At 40.9% G+C, this 17,883-nt stretch overlaps 1 protein-coding gene across 2 annotated transcripts in view; it reads right to left on the bottom strand.

Moving 5' to 3' along the window:
* Positions 1-12,014, bottom strand: part of MAP4K3 (mitogen-activated protein kinase kinase kinase kinase 3) — a 163,632-nt gene extending 151,618 nt beyond the window's left edge. For both annotated transcript variants that reach the window (XM_012653844.1, XM_012653845.1), the window contains exon 1: positions 11,608-12,014. In XM_012653844.1, the coding sequence (XP_012509298.1) occupies positions 11,608-11,703 (96 nt within the window). In that variant the 5' untranslated portion in view covers positions 11,704-12,014. The remainder of the gene's footprint in view (positions 1-11,607) is intronic.
* Between the last annotated feature and the right edge of the window lie 5,869 nt (positions 12,015-17,883).

The raw sequence follows: 17,883 nt of genomic DNA, 5'->3' as shown, positions 1-17,883 counted from the left end.
TCTTCCTGGTGATCCCTCAGTAAGAGCTGAGAGAAACGTACTGACTTACTAGTTCTTATTAGTCCTTAAGACACTGCTAAAGAATTGTCATTTTTCCCAGAAAAAATGAAGAAAAAAAAAATGTCAGCTATCCAAGCCTGAATAACCACAGTTTGTCTGTCAGTCATTCTTTTGAGTAAAAATGGTGTTCTACTAAAAAAGTGGCTAGTTCAGCTTGCAGCTCACAGTCACACAAGTGCCGTTCTTTGAGACGACCATTGTACTTTGCTATGTAGCAGATGTACTTTATGCATACTTCCCATTTCATCACATAAAGTGATTTTGGTATTTTAATGGGGAGTGCATGGAATCTGTAAATCACTTTCGGTAGTATAGACATTTTAACAATGTTGATTCTGCCAATCCATGAGCGTGATATGTTTTTCCATTTCTTTGTATCCTCTGCGATTTCCTTCCTCAGTGATTCGTACTTCTCCTTGTACAGGTCTTTCAATTCCTTAGTATATTACTAATACTAAGGATACTAGGAATATATTCCTAGGTATTTTATTTTCCTTGTTGCTATTGTGAAAGGTATTGAGTCTCTGATTTGATTCTCAGCTTGGCTGTTGCTGGTGTACAGAAATGCTACTAATTTGTATACATTGATTTTATAACCTGAGACCTTGCTGAATTTATTTATCAATTCCAGGAGTCACCTGGCAGAATCTTTGGGGTTTTCTAGATATAAGATCATATCATCAGCAAAGAGTGATAGTTTGATCTCTTCTTTCCCCATTTGGATACCCTTGATTTCCCTCTCTTGCTTGATTGCTCTGGCTAGGACTTCCAGCACTATGTTGAATAGAAGTCGTGACAATGGGCAATCTTGTTTGCTTCCAGTTCTAAGCAGGAATGATTTCAAATTTTCCCTGTTCATCAACCCCGTATGATGTTGGCTGTGGGTATGTCATAGATAGCTTTTATAATTTTGAGGTATGTTCCATCTATGCCTATTTTCTTAAGAGTTCGTATCATAAAATGGTGCTGAATTTTGTTAAATGCTTTTTCTGCATCTATTGAGATGATTATACGGTCTTTGTTTTTCCTTCTGTTTATGTGGTGAATCACATTTATGGATCTACATATGTTGAACCATCCCTGCATCTCTGAGATGAAGCCCACTTGGTGGTGGTAGATTATTTTTTTGATATGTAGCTGAATTCAGTTAACTAGGATTTTACTGAGAATTTTTGCATCTATATTCATAAGGGATACTGGTCTATAGTTCTCTTTTTTTGTTGTGTCCTTTCCTGGCTTTGGTATCAAGGTGATACTGGCTTCATAGAATGGGTTGGGGAGGATTCCTTCTTTCTCAATGTTATAAAATAATTTCTGAGGTATGGGTACCAATTCTTTGTAGGTCTGGTAAAATTCAGCTGTGAAATCATCTGGTCCAGAACTTTTTTTGTTGGAAGATTTTTTTTATTGCTACTTCAATTTTGTTACTCGATATTGGTCTGTTCAAGAGTTCTATTTCTTTCTGATTGAGCCTGAGGAGGTTGTGTGTTTCCAAGAAATTGTCCATTTCCTCAACGTTTTCAAGTTTATGTGCACAGAGATTTTTATGGTATTCAGAGATGAGGGTATTTTGTATTTCTGTAGTATCAGTTATAATATCTCCTTTTTCATTTCTGATTGAGCTTATTAGGGTTCTTTCTTTTCTGTTTCTGGTTAATCTTCCAGTGAGAGGTCTATCAATTTTTTTCATCTTTTCAAAGAACCAACTTTTAGTTGTTCTTTGTAACCAACTTTTTCATTAATCTTCTGTATAATTCTTTTGTTATTGATTTCATTTAGTTCTACCCTGATCTTAGTTATTTCTTTTCTTCTCCTGGGTTTGGGTTTTTCTCTTCCTTTTCTAATTCCTTAGGATGATTCATTAAATTGTTGATTTGTGATGTTTCTGACTTTTTGATGTAGGCATTTAAGGCTATGAATTTTCCTCTTAGGACTGCTTTTGTTGAATCCCACAGATTTAGATAACTTGTGTCCTCTTTGTCATTTAGTTCAAGGAATCTTTTGATTTCTATCTTAATTTCCTCCTTGACCCAATTCAGCAGTAGGTTATTTAATTTCTATGACTTTGTGTAGAACTGAGTGCTTCTGTTGGAACTGATTTCTAATTTTATTCCACTGAAGTCTGAGAAGATATATGGTATAATTTCTATTTTTTAAAATTTGTTGAGGACATGTTTTGTGGCCAAAGATGTGATAAATCTTAGAAAATGTTCCATGTGTTGGTGAGCAGAACGCATATTCAGTAGTTTTGTGGTACAATGTTCTATAAATGTTTGTTAGGCCCATTTGTTCTAGAGTTCCATTTATGTCCAGCATTTCCTTGTTTATTTTCTGCTTGGAGGATCTGTCCAGTTCTGTCAGTGGGGTGTTGAAGTCCCCACCTATTATCATGCTGCTATTTATCACTTTGTTTAGATCTAATAGGGTTTGCTTTATGAATCTGGGCACATCTGTGTTAGGTGGATAGACATTTAGGATTGTTATATCTTCTGAGTGAATTGCTCCCTTTACCATTACATAATGGCCATCTTCATCTTTCTTTACTCTTGTTGATTTGAAGTCTATATTATCTGATAGGAGAATGGCTACACCAGCTTTCTTTTAGTTTCCATTTGCATGGAATATTGTTTTCCATCCCTTCACCTTGAGTCTGAATGAGTCCTTGTGAGTTAGATGTGATTCCTGGAGACAGCAGATACCTGGCTTGTATTTTTTTTAATCCATTCAGCCAGCCTATGTCTCTTGAGTGGGGAATTCAAGCTGTTCACATTTATTGAAAGAATTGATAAGTGGGATGGGTTTGTTCATCCTGTTGGATAGAAGCTTATTGCTTTGTTTTACCTCTTGAGCCATTATGGCACATGGGCTTGGACCTTTAGCTTTTGGGTGATTTTGGTGAGTGTCTATTGTGCTGATTAACATATAATGCAGATCCCGTATGGACACCCAAACACCTGCGGTTTGCTGGTTCACTCTATTATTTCTATTTAGTGGCCAGGCCTGGGCTTGTGGAGAGTGGAAGTGCCTTCAATATACTTGGTGTCCTGCTGTTCACTGTAGGCACCTAGGCTGGGAAGGGAGAACCCCCTTACCCTTTTACTGGGCTTGGAGCCTCTCTGGGTTTGATCTGCACCACTATCTTCTCCTATCTTCCTTCTCACCTTTGGAGTTTTTCTCCATGGGGTTCCCATACAACTCTGTTGCCTCTCTGATCCACCCCTGATCTGCGACTCTTCTCTGCTCTCCTCAGTCCAATATTCTACCTTCCAGCCAGGACAATCCAACAAGTGATGTCTCTAGTCGGCCATCTTGGCTCTCTCTTCAGACCCTGGCATTTGGAGAGTGCTCTTACAACAGATTTTTTGAGAAATGATGTCAGATTACTATGAACTTTTACTGAGACTGTTCTTCCATCACTTGATGTAAGAAGATTCCCTAAACTACTGCAGCTCTCTAGAAACCTCGTCGATCTTCCCTGCACAAGGCTACAAAAAAATCACAGGAATTTTCCTTGATCATCCTTTTCTTGAGACTACTCACAATTATCTGAAAATGCTATCAAAATATTCTCCCTTTCCAACTACATACATGTGAGAGGCCAGATTTTCTTCATATGTGTCAACCAAAAAAAAAAAAAAAAAACTATTGCAATAGATTGAATGAAAAAGCAGAATTAAGAAGCTGCTGTCCTCTGTTTAACCAGATATTAAAGACATTTGCAAAATATACAATGCCACTCTCCTTTTTTTTTAAAATACAGTATTTTTCAAAAAAATGTCATTTGTGTTAACATGTGATAGGTTTCTTATTCTTTTTAATAAATTAATAGTTTTTAAATATCACAGATATAATTGCTGAGATGATAAACAGTAATAGGTATAACTAACATAAATAACTTTGAAATTCTCAGTAATGTTACACATGTAAACGGGTTCTGAAACCAAAAAATTGAAGAATCACCGATTCTATTTGCAGGTATTTCTGTCCTCCTTCTTCTCTGAACCATTCTCATTATGATCATCAGAACAATACTGAGCACTTTCAACATTATTACACCTTGTACAAAAGCCTTTAGTACTCCCAGCATCCTACAACTTCATATCTAAACAACTTGGTCTGGCTTTCAACAAGTTTATAAATTGGCCCAATCTCATCTAGCAAATCTATTTCTCCATGCTTCCCTACACAAACTTCCCACATTAGTCAATCCTCTCTTCTAATCTCCAAACCTTTATCCATGTAGTTGTACTCACCTGGATTGCACCACCACCACCACCGTTCCCCCCCTACCTTCCTCCTCTCTCTCCCTGTCTCCTCCAAGCTACTTAAACCTAATTCATTCTTAGGAAACAGAGGGCAAAAGGGACAGTGCCCTGAATGTTAGGCTTAAAAGTTTGGACTTTAGTGTATGGACAATGAAGAGAAGATTCTTTGAGCAAGGGAAGGCAGATGATTTATACAGAAAGAACTTTCTTACAATCTCAAATTTCTAAGAAGAGCATAAAAAAACAAAGTAAATGTCTTATTTGAATACACCTAAATTTACATTCAAATCTAAAGTTCTTACACACAGTTTAAGGACTAAGGTAGGCAGTACGTTGTTACATTAGGAACCCAAACCTATAATCTCAGGCACAGGTAGTTGGAACTCTGAAACGTGGCATCTTCCAGAGCAAAAAAAGACTGCAAAAAAACAAAACTAAAGCAGAAAAGAAACATGATTTCCTCTCTTGACTCTAAGGTCTTTTTGTGTTGGTAAACAAAGTCTTCTTCCTAAAAGCCCAATTTAATCATATTTTCAAAAAATAAAAGCAGTATGTAATAGCCCAGTGATATATTCACTAGTCATTAAGGGTCTTTGGTTTAAAATGACAGAGCATCTTCATATGTATATAAGTTATGAACATTGCTAAATATGCAGAAGATACTCATGTTACACCTACCGATTTTGTTTAGGCCTAATAATAACCCACTACACCTAATTTATCCTATGCCAGAACTCTAGGTCAAGTTCAATGCTACCTCGTCTGTAAAGCCTGTTGTGATTCTTCCCAACCAGAAACAATGCTCTATGCTCATGTAGTCATAGTTTGTTCCTCTCATGTCAATTCATTTATTCATTCCACAAATATTTACTGACAGTCTAATATGTGTCCGTCTGGCACTCTTCTAGGCTCTGGGGATACAGCAGTGAACAAAATAAAATCACCAGCTTCTTTGATTTATACTCTAGTGGGAGGGACAGGTAATGAACAAATAAATGTGTGGTGACACGTGTCATAACAAAAAATTAAAGAACAGGCCTGAATTTTCTATGAAGCAATGAAACAAAGTTCAGGCTCCTTTGCTTGCATGGCCTCTATGAGTGCTGAGAGTTGCTGAGACACGTAGAGGGTTCCAGGTAAAGAGGAAGAGCCAGCTTGCTCTCAGGAAGCATTTTATGTGAGCATTTCTGAGTGAGTGCCTAAAGAAATCTCACAAGAAAGGGACCTGACTTTAAGGTTACAGTATATTATTGGGATATCTTTTCTCATTCTAAATATTTACTTTCATACCAAATTTTTATTCTAATTTATTTTTTTCTTAATGAGGGCCCCCCCAAATTGTATTTGGATCCCTGAAAGTGGGGAAAGGAGTGCTACTTTTTATAGAGTGCAAGGAACAGGCTCATTAAAAGGTGACATTTGAGCTAAGACCTGAGGGGAATGAAGAACCAAACCATACAGATGGGGGGGTAGGATTCTTGGGCAGACATAGCAAGTGCAAAAATCCTGAAGCAGAGCATGATGAACAGGTTATAACAGTAGCAGGAGAAATACATAACAACAAAGACAGATAATCTGGGTTCCTGTTTGTTTGCTTTTTAAGCTTTCTAGAGAAATTACCTCACTATCTGTTTCATAGTCACTTTCCATCTCAAACAGCTACTGATGCTGGGAAATTCTATCTTAATCAATCTAAATGATCGTTATGAAATTTAGGGCCATTTCCTCTGGTCTCTCTAGACTTTATCCTCCACAACCCCCGATAACCACGTTTGAGTTTCCTTTCTAAATGCTTAAGGTCTTCATGTTCCTCATCAAAGGTAAGGTTTAAGACCTGAATTTTCCAGAAAGGTTCTTACAAATGTTGACTACAATGGAAGAATTAGTCTTTGATAATATTAATCAGAACACCTTGAAAGATGCAGAGTTACAAACGAACACATAATTTTCTAAATACATACAAAATGATTTCCTGATTTCACTGCCCAATCTTCTATTTTTCCCCTAGTCAGCTTTCATAGTGTTACAAACCTATTTACATAGACTACCATGTGAATGCCACCTGGGAGCATTCCCAAGTAGAACGCTACTTGAGAGAGGCTACAACACTGTAACTTCTGCTTCAGAGGGAATGACTTCCAAACACACACAGATTAAAAAAAAAAAATCAACATTTCCAAAGCATGTTCTTCAAGATACTAGTATCAAGGACAAGCAACAGGTATTACAGAAAGAAAGAATCTCACAGCTGGCCGGGCGCGGTGGCTCACGCCTGTAAATCCTAGCTCTCTGGGAGGCCGAGGCGGGCGGATTGTTTGAGCTCAGGAGTTCGAAACCAGCCTGAGTAGGAGTGAGACCCCGTCTCTACTAAAATTAGAAAGAAATTAATTGGACAACTAAAAATATATAGAAAAAATTAGCTGGGCATGGTGGCACGTGCCTGTAGTCCCAGCTACTCGGGAGGCAGAGGCAGGAGGATCACTTGAGCCCAGGAGTTGGAGGTTGTTGTGAGCTAGGATGACGCCACGGCACTCTAGCCCGGGCAACACAGTGAGACTCTGTCTCAAAAAAAAAAAAAAAAAAAAAAAAGAATCTCACAGCTAAGTAAGTTTGGAGATTGCTGGGTTAAGCAAAGTTTAACAGGTTTCTTTACCACAGCACTTCTCAGTCTTGAATCCACTCATGGTATGGCCTTCCCTGAAGCACCCTGACCAAACTTTTGAAAATGCCTGGGTACAGAATTTGGTAAATGCCTACAAGTCCAGGCCAGAAGTAAAAGATGACTTCAAGGGTTCAAGCCTTAGTATAATAAATTGTCAATACTGGGGCTTTTGACAAAAGTTGAGTATGAGGAAAGGCATACATTTGGAGAAGGATGTAGCCTGTGAAGTGGTCAGCTGGAGACAATGGGCTAGAGCTCAGGAGAAAGCACAAGCAGGGTACACAGGACTGGCAGTTGCTACCAGGGACCACGCTAAGCCATGAGACTAGATATTGCCTTAGAAACACATTAAGATGACTCCTTCAATCAATCAATCAATAAATAAATGACAACTCCTTCAAAGCGTCTTTTGCCTTTATCCTTGCTCTAACTTTACTATCTCCTGCTTCTTTCTAGCAGTAAATCTAGAAAACCATAAGGATATGATAACTTTAATGATACGAATAATATAAATTAAACTAGAAAACTGCCTAGAGAAAAGATGGCACGATGCATGTGAAAATCATATTAAATGTTGATAATGTGATCTAGTATAGAACTACTTACTTTCTCCAAGAAAACTTTTTCAAATAATAAACCTACAGATTATTTGTTTTTTTCTTTTTTTGGATCATTGATATCTTTGAGAACGCAATGAATGCTACAAGCCATCTCCACAGAAAAACACAAATACACACAGCATCATGCCTACTAATTTCAGAGTGCTTCATGGGCTTCTAGAGGCCCAACCAAAGAGCTCTAGTTGTTAACTCCTAGGTCCCTAGGTAACCCAGCTGTAGATACTTCATGACAGATAAAATTCTGCAGATTTACGGGCACTTAAAAGTAAGCTATGATTTTTTTTCTTTTTCTTTTTTTACTGTATCTTCAAGTACTTTAAGATAGTGCAGATGAAATGTATATTTGCAATGGCCTGAAAAAAATAAAGATAACTTAATTGTCAGGTAAAACTCGAGTCATTTATTTAATAACAAAAGCAGAACAGCGTATGATAATACCTTCACAACAAAACAGCACTGAGAGGCTGATTTCACAAGGTCACAAAGCTAATAAATCCCAGATCATTCACATCATAGTTTAGCACTTTTTAACTAAACCATGCCATCTTAAGTACAATAAATATGTTATTACATTGAGTAGGATACAGTTTTCAAAATAAAAATCCCTTAAAACACCAACTTTCCAAGAATGACTACAAATAATTAAGCCTCTAACTTATTTACTTAATCCAATCATTCCATTTTTAGCATCTAAATGCTGACAGATTAGGGAGCAAATTATTCACACTGGCTTTTGAAAACAAAATGTACTCCTATTAATAATTAATCAACACAATTAGCATAAATAAGAAAAATATAAAACAGCAAAACAAACACAAAAAATATGCCTCTTTATAGCATAAATGTGATTATAGACAAAAAATACAAATAGTGTAAGTTTTGGGTTTTGCACATCTGCACCCGAATGTTTATGGCAGCACAATTCACTATAGCAAGGATGTGGAAACAATCAAGTGCCTGTCAATCCATGAGTGGATTATTAAAATCTGGTATATGTATACAATGGAATATTACTCAATCATAAGAAACGACAGTGATCTAGAACCTCTTACACTTTCCTGGATTAAACTTAAGCCCATTATCCAAAGTGAGGCACCATAAGATCGGAAGAATGGGCTCCACTTGTACTCGCCATCAAATTGGTACTAACTGATCAACACTAGGGTGATCACATGGCAGTAATACTCTCCAGGGATTAGGGGAATAGGGAGCTAAACCCACAACTAAAGGACACGGGGAGCATTGCAGGGGGAAAGGGCGTGCCTTTAACCCTCGCTTAGGTGAGGCAAAGACATAAAGTGTAACCATAATGCTTATACCCTCATAATACCCTGAAATTAAAAAAAAAAAAAAAAAGTTTTGGGTTTTGCAGGCAGGAGGTATGATGCCAAAAACTACATAGAGTTTCTCTGCTTTGGTCCCTGGTACTGGAAGAGTCTGGCAGGCAGGGATCAAGCATCTATTATCTGATGTCCACTTGGCAGACCACAAAAACAGTGAGGCCTGGCTGCACAGCAGAAGTTGGGTATTCTAACTACTACTTAAAGATCCACGCTAACTTAGAGTGTGGCTACAACTCAAATGCTGAACTAAATGGGTGCCTCAGTTTCTCCACCGGATATTAGGTAATTCATTATCTTTCCATGTCCTACCTTTAGAGAGGCAGCAGTGGTTAAGAATGCAATCTTTAACTGGTTCGAATTTTGGCCCTGCCACCTACCCACTTTGGCAAGTTACTTTAATTTCCCTGTGCCTCAGTTTCTTCAACTGCAAAATGGAGTTAATAACAGCATTTATCTCACAGGGTTGTCATTAGGATTGAGTAGAAAAATCAGGACGGTGTTTGGCAAGTAATAAGCACTCCATAAATGTCAGCTAGTATTATTATTTTAAATGGATGACAAGATTAATCAACTTATTATATCTCTATTGCACTTAAGAAATTGCAGGCCCTAATTTTTTTACTTTTTAATCAATTACCAGCTGGGTTTTTTAAATATTGTAAATACATGGCCAATTATTCCTGTAAAGAACTATAAAAGAACTTATTGTACACACTGCCACCTAAGACTTATACATTCATAAAGTTTTAGTTAACTTTTCATCTGCATACAATTGGACACCCCTTCCCAACCAGTTGTTAGCTACTTAGATCCATCCACTTCTACTTTCACAGTCATCACCATATTCCAAAACATCATTATTCTTACCGGGACTATCACAATGGCCTCCTAACTACTCTTCCCCTCCATTCCACGCTTCACACTGCAGTAGAGAGATCTTTTAAAAATCTAAACCTAACTTCATTTGCTGCTTAAAACCCTGCAATGGCTCCCCACTGTCCTAAGAAGTCCAATCTCCTTACTTAACTAAGAGGCCTGCAAGATCTGGGGCCATTCTCCCTCTCTGGTTGCTCAGGCCATACAGGCCTTCTTTCAAAACCAGGCCTCAGAGCCTTCACACATGTGTTCCCAGTATCTGGCATAATCCCCTCTCCCCATTGCCCTAAGAATGCCTAATCATCTTTCAGATCTCAACTAAAAGGTGATGAGCCTCTGACTACTCAAACAAGATCAGGTTTGCCTGTTACATGCCTTCATAACCCTAATCCTAATATTCCTCTTCAGCACAAAATAAACTGCAATAAAGTAAGTATTTAAACGGTTGCTTAATGTTGTTCTTCTCCAAAACAAGAGAAACTCCTAGTAAGATTTGGGACCACAACTTTCTCTGCTACAACCCAAGTGCTTAGATGCCCAGTACCTTCCTTATACACTGTAGGTGTACTCAATACAGCTGTATCGTCTCTGGGGAAAAGTGATGAGATCCACAATGGTGAAAAGCAAACCATCCACAAAACAAGACTAATGCAGAACACTGGCTGCAATGTTTTAAAGTTACCACAGGCATTACATTGAAGTAAGAGTAAAAACGTACTGCTTCAACATGGGCAAAATAAAGTTAAGACTAAACTTTCCAGTGTGAAATTAAGTTTCTCTGTGTATCCTCAGGTGTTATATGAAACAGTAGGAGTTCAACTTCAGTTACTAGTAATAAAATACACAACTAAATCCAGACTGCTGCCACATTTGGCACCGTCCTCTTCTCTTCTTGGCAGTCCCTGAGAGGCCAAGAGTTGAGCTGGCCAGGGAAGACTGATTTATCTTCCCACATTTAGAAGTGGTCCCTCTGCAACAGGAATGCTGTACTACTCACGGACTTTGAATTCTAACCTTGTCAAACCAGTACCTTTACTAAGTAAACTATTCAACTCACTTAAAAAAAAAAAAAAAAAAAAGGCTAATTCCTATGTGTCACTGACAAAAACAAGGCAACGGCATCACAGTCCAATTCGACTTGGTGAATACAAAGCTGCTCTTTCCTTTTCCCCCTCCCCAAAATCACACTAACTAACTAGATCTCTTTTACAAAAGAAAGTCATTACTTGGGAAATTAAAAGAAACCGATAGGTGGACGCTAAGAGGCTAAAGGCTGAGGACTGTCGACGGAGGTTGTCCAGCGTATTAACTACTACCAGGCCTTGTGGGCAGGAGCTCCCAACCTACAACCGACAAGCCCAGGACCGTGTGAAGCACGCAGGTCTGACAACGTCGAACCCGGCTGTCTGGTTCGTCGCAATGACCCTGCCAATGCAACAAACGCCCAGACCCTCTCTGCACTGCGAAGAGCACGGTGGCTCGCTCCTATTCAGCTCTTTCCTGGAAATGAGCGCAGGAGGGGAGGTGTCAAAGATCACGTCCAGGGCAGGGCTCAGGTAAGGACTTGGAGGTCTCGGGGTTAAACATTTGGCCCTTTGTTCAACCCGAGGCGGCAGAACCCTCGGCGCCGGCTCCTCCTCCTCCCCCACTGCTCCCGGGCGCCAGCGTCTCCAAAGGGCAGGCAGCGCGGACTCGGACGCCCAGGCTCCGCGGCGCCCCCAACCCTCCCCGCGGAGAGTCGGGATCCCGCAGCTTCGGCGGCGCGCGGCCCCTGCCTTTACCTTGTAGACGTCGCCGTAGGTGCCGCTGCCGATGCGCTGAATCAGCTCGAAGTCCTCCTGCGGGTTCCGGCGAGACAGATCGAAGCCGGGGTTCATGGCGGGCCCCGGGTGCCCCCCGCCTCCCTCCCGGGCAGGGGAGGGGGGGCGCTCAGGGGGCCACACGGAGAGTGGGCGCCGCGGCCGGCCCCCTGCTCCCCTGGCGGTCACAATCGCCCGGCTGCACGCTGCGGCCGCCGCCGCTCCCCTCACGCCGCCGCCACCGCCGCCGCCCGGCCTAACCGTCCCCGCCCCCCGCAGCCCGCCGCCGCGCCGAGCCGGGTCACACCCACAAGGAGAGGAGAACGCTCGCAGCCCCTCGCTCGGGGTGAAACTCCAACATGGCTTCCGCTTTCGCCGCTCCTCCCCCTCCCCTTACTCCGGCTCCTCCGCCTTCCTCCCCCTTTTCCCGGCTCCGGTCCGACTGCGCAGCCGCGATCCCGGAGGGTGCGCTCCCAAGCCCCGCGCGCGCCCGGCCCCGTGCGCGCTCCGGTTTCGCGCGCCTGTCCCGCGGGACCCGAACCACCTGGGCTTTCCCGAGCTGCGGACCCCAAGCCGCGGCCGCGAGGTGCTGGAGAAGGTTTGCCTGCCCCAGGGACCGCGGGAGGGACAGGCAGAAAGTGGCCCCTCTTCGCTTCTGATTCCCCTAACGACAAAGTTTGACGTTTCTGTATCTGGTTCCAGTCCTAGGCAGGTAGTATAGTTTTAATTTGCAAGGCAGCTAGTGTCCCAAACTTTTTTTTTTTTAGAAGCAACTACACATAGATTACAATGGAGTACCATAGCGTCTCTGGGATTGCGGGGAGGGGGTCGCTCAACACACAGTGAGGAAAGCCCCCGAGAACAGTGAGCTGTGCTTGCTCCTATACGCGACACCGAGCCGTTGGAGTTGGCCTGCCAGGTGCAAAAGCGGGCAGGGCGTGGAAGCTCTGGGGGGAAGCAGGCGGAGCAGCTGCCCACCATCACGGGTGGAGGGCGTGGGAGGCAGGCAGAGAGCAGAACTAAAGCAGTGACTGACCTCCCTCCGCAGAGAGGGCTGGCTTATCAAAGACTGGCGGTGACTGGGCAAGCTGTCCAGCAATCCTGCAAAGGAGAGGTGGAGGGTGGAGTGTGGACTAGATCCATTACCGCACCTGAAATGTAAACACTTGATGATCCGGAAGCTCTTTAGCTCTGACCTTCCCTACCCAAAGCTCCACCCTGCTTAGGACCCAGATTATGAGCGTTGCATGCTAACTATTTGAACACCAGCTCCTACTGTCAATACTTGTCCAAGAAAGCATGTAGGTAATGGAGGGTTAATTTTCTGTTCTCAATGAACTGCCCACTAGGCATTTCCAAAAGCTTTAATCAACTAGGTGATGGCCACTTCGGCAATACCAGGTTGCATTTTGCTTCAGAAATGCTTTCCTAATCCCCTTAGACACCACACCTTCCAACCGCTAATATTCCCTAATGCCTTGTGGCTCCTGAGAAACTAGGTCTCATCACACCTGTTAAATAATATAAGTATAATCAAAAATAATCAAGCAAACTACTTATAGTTAACTGCTTCATACTTTTTTTATCTTTTCAATCCTTTTGTTTACTGTAAAATTGCATATTTACTAAATTCTCAAATTGTTTACATTGAGTGTTTACTAAAAGATTGGAAAATGGTCATCTCTTCACGTATACAAGTAGTTTTTCAATTATCTACTTTTTAATTATTTTAAAGCATCAGTAATATGAGAATATCACTTAACTTGCTGCCCTAGAAGTGCATATAATTGGATTTCTTCTAGATGAATTTACCTTAAGGCTCTTGTGTCTTGAGACTTCAACTCCTAACTATGAATGTTGTTCCATAGCTAAGAATCCTGCTTTTGCCTGTTTAAGGCACTTGCCCAGGACCCAGAGTGCAGGCCTTCCTTCAGATTGTCCATGTTTGGAGGTTTGGCCTCTTTAGGCCAAACACGAAGATAATTAGCCCAGGATTGAGATAAGCAGCCCTAACAAACTATGGCAAATAGAAACCAGTTCTGCTCCTTTTCTCTGCCTTTTTAATGCCCGAAAGCCAAATTCTCAGAATTGAATGCTGCACAAGAAAGTTCTAATGGTTTCACTGTTTTGTTTGCTGAGATTATCTTCTGTGCAAATAACTCAGCATTTGCATCACTAATAGACTTCTTTCAAAAGGAAAAGACATTTCAGTAGGGCTGGAACAGTTCTTTAAAGTTTTATTTGTTCCACTTTGGCAGGGCCAAACTAGTCCTTTAGAAAAGAGATGGATTTTCATGTAAGGGCCTGATTTGCCATATGGGTTACAACATAAATAAAGAAGCTTTTGCAATTAACTGCTCACAATAAAATATTTTGTTCTTTGTAGTACATACATACAGCCAAATCCAGTGCCCTTTTTTTCTGTTCTAACACTCCTTAACTTTGAGTTAGAAGTAACACTAATGATCATACTTCCCTAGAATCAGAGAAAGAGCTTCCCTCTTCTACAATAAGAAGCATCCTTAGAAGTCATCTAATCTTTTAAATTCAGGAGATGCTTCTATAGCATCTCTCCTGGATTTACTGTTGCTTGAATACCTTTAATAAAAGGGAACTCACTACTTCTCAAAGCAACCTACCTCACTGTGAAATAGTGCTAGTGAATAATCATAATAACTAATAGAAAAATAGTAATATCTGACATTACCAAGTACTTACAAGATGCCAGGAACAGAGCCAAGTACTTTCTGTGTATTACCTCATTTAATTCACACAACAACATGATAGCATAGGTAATATTATCTCCATTTTATGAGGCACAGACAGATTAAGCTGCTCAAGGCAATACAGAAAGCTCAAATTTGAACAGAGGCAGTATGACACCAAAGGCCGGACCCTTAGCCACTGGTCTATACTCTGCTTGTATACAATATACTTTTTAAAACTTTCTCTTATGCTAAGCCAAAATCTGCCTCTTTGTAATGTAGTTAGAGGCAATGATTATTAGCTTTTGGTGGTATAGAATACAGAAAAGAAAAGCCACAGTGCCTTCCTTCAAAGAGTTTGTAATCTCACAAAATAGGGTGAGAAGCACAGAGGAGGGGCATTAATGCATTAATGCACAGGAGAAAGATTTAGGAATGATGTTAAAGCTGAACTTTGAAGAATATTTATGAGTTAGCCAGTCAAACAAGGGGAGGTGGTGCACTCCAGGCCAGCCAGTCAGCCACATAAAGCACCTACCCATGTAAGCATCACACAGCAGGGAACACAAAAAGTTAAGATGGGGAGCAGCCCATCTTCTGTTGGCCCATCCCTTGTGGGTTTCTGGCTTAGGGAGCCCTTGATCCCCTGCACCAGCTTCCAGTTTCACCCTCAGGACCTCTTGTCTAACAATCCTTTGGATCCATATCTTTGGCTCACTGACCCCAGCCTTCCCCATCTAACATAACCACCACTCACATTTTCAGTATACCAGCAGCCCTGGAAAAGGAATGCTGAGCAGGACTTAGCTTCAAGAAAGACTCACTACAAGCAGGCTATCCACCAAGGGAGGAAAACCAGACACAAACATCTATGTGAAATAATATGGCACATACAACAGGTAATTGTGCCTAAATTCTGGGCACAGAGGGAGATGGTGACAATGAGACTAAAAAGTTAGATTTCTTTTTTAAATTTTTAAATTTTTATTTTCTTTTTTCCCCAGCTTTATTGAGGTATAATTGACAAATGAAAATTGAATATATTTACAGTGTACAATGTGATATTTTTGTATATATATACATTTTGAAATGATTACCACAAACCAGCTAGAACAATTTACTTATAAAATTCAAACATTCCTAAGAAATAAAAAGTTACACTTTAAAAAGTCGGGAACTGGCTTGTGAAGAGCTTGTAGTCAGCTGGGTTATCATGTGTTTAACCTACAGAGTTCCAGGAGGTTATATAGCCTAGCCTAGCACAGCTCTGAACCAGGCTACCTGGGTTTAAATCTCTCTGTTCCCTTGCTGAAGGACCTCGAGAAGTTATTTCAAACTAAGACCTTTATCAAGAGTCAAAGAGAAAATATATGTAAAAGTAGTGCCTGGCACCACAGTAAATCCACAAAGTCTTAATTACTATTATTTTGAGAATATTTTAGAAGGTTCTAAAAGATGACAGTCATGGAGATGGTGATGCAGATATGATTTAGGAAGCAATTATGAGAACTTATATAAGAGACCCTGACTTAAGGCCAGGAGTGCTGAGGCTGGAGAAAAGGGAAAGGACTCAGGAGATAATTGAAAGATATTCCAGGCTTGGGAAGGTGAGGAATGGGCAGAGTCATGGGTGACATGCAGGCTTCTGGCTTATGCAATTGGGAGGGTTGTGATAGCATTTGCCATAAGAAAGGGAACTGGTATTATTTGGGGGAGGGTTTTAGCATTGGATCAAAGTAGATTCTGTTTTGTACCTGCATTTGAGGTGCTCAACTGAAAATGTAAAATTAGTGATAAATATGTGGGTCTGAAACAAAAAAAATCTCAGGGCTAGTTTTTAGATTTGGGGAGTCATAATTCAGAAAAATGTACTGAGCATCTATCATGTGCCAGATACTATATTAGATCCTGATGATCAAATAGGCATGGTCCCTGAACTCAAATTGAGAATACAGACAAGTGTTTAGGGTCTTACTTTACAGTGAGATAGGTACAAGGGAGCAGAGCCTGAAAGAAATATTAGATGCCGCTAGGGCTAATAATTTGGCTCTTTTTGAAACCAATATATGCTTTTTATTTTCTTTCGACGAATATTTTTAAGAACATGTACTCAACATTTATTTACAGGCTGGGCAGAGCTCTACCTGGCTGTGGGTGGAGCTGGGAGTCCTCAGGTGTCGGGTCTCAGCCTCCACTCTTAGTATGCGCAATTCAGCTCAGTTCCCAGATTTGCATACCTCCCAACACAGTGTTTCTCAATGTTTCACAGTGTTTCTCTTTATTAGCATTTTGGGTGGGACTAATTTTCCTTGTGTGGGATGGTCCCCATGCATTCTAATATCCCTGCCCCCCCATGTCAATACTGCTCCCAGCCATACTGACATCAACAACAAAAATGGCCACACATATTTTTGAATGCCCAGAGTTTGGCTGGGGGAGGTGTGTGTAGGTGGTTGGATTGAGAATGTTGGCCTATCATGTCCCTTGGGAGAACTATCACCCACACAAACTGTTTATCAAAGTGTTCTTTTCTATCTCATACAGTATATTCACTGAGAGATGTTCTGATATGTAAACTATTAATCCCTTTTATTACATTTCCAATGTTTCACACCCAAGTAATGTTTCACTGCCCTCTCTGGATTCACATCCAAGATTCCACCTGACTCTTATCACATAGTTCCTAAGATCACTTTAGGAGAGCACCAAATCTAGTCTTTTTAGGTTATAAATGTCTAAGCTGAGATTTAAAAAAACAAGTAGAGAATTATGCAGGCAAGAAGGTATGCCCCATACCAAAAGTATTACATTCAAAGGAATGAAAGTAGTTCTGTCCATGGTGGATATGCTAACAGATGAGTCTGCAGTGGTAAATGGCCCAATCCATGAAGGAGCATGTAAATTGTGTTAAATAACTTGTTTGTTTGTTTGTTTTTTGTTTTTGTTTGTTTTTACTGAGAACAAAGGGAGCTATTGATGGGTTTTCAGCACATGAATAACATGCTCTTATTGAGACTTGGAAAATCCTACTAGTTGCAGTGTGGAGACTGAATTGGAGGCAGGTGGCAAGACTGGAGTCATGATGGGAGAACAGTTAGGAGTCCCTCGCAGAAGTATAGATGAGAGAAAATGGGGGCCTGAATCAACAGCTGGAGTATCAATGTATAGCAATGTTAGTATTAGAAATTGGAAGTTGAGGCCGGGCGCGGTGGCTCACGCCTGTAATCCTGGCACTCTGGGAGGCCGAGGCGGGTGGATTGTTTGAGCTCAGGAGTTTGAAACCAGCCTGAGCAAGAGCGAGACCCCATCTCTACTAAAAATAGAAAGAAATTAATTGGACAACTAAAAATATATAGAAAAAATTAGCCGGGCATGGTGGCGCATGCCTATAGTTCCAGCTGCTCAGGAGGCTGAGGCAGGAGGATCGCTTGAGCCCAGGAGTTTGAGGTTGCTGTGAGCTAGGCTGATGCCACGGCACTCACTCTAGCCCGGGCAGAAGAGTGAGACTCTGTCTCAAAAAAAAAAAAAAAAAAATTTAGAAATTGGAGGTTGA

Source organism: Propithecus coquereli, unplaced genomic scaffold (genome assembly GCF_000956105.1).
Source record: "Propithecus coquereli isolate 6110/MARCELLA unplaced genomic scaffold, Pcoq_1.0 Scaffold43, whole genome shotgun sequence".
In the NCBI taxonomy this organism is placed as follows: Eukaryota; Metazoa; Chordata; class Mammalia; order Primates; family Indriidae; genus Propithecus; species Propithecus coquereli.
This window is presented reverse-complemented; position numbering and strand designations above follow the sequence as displayed.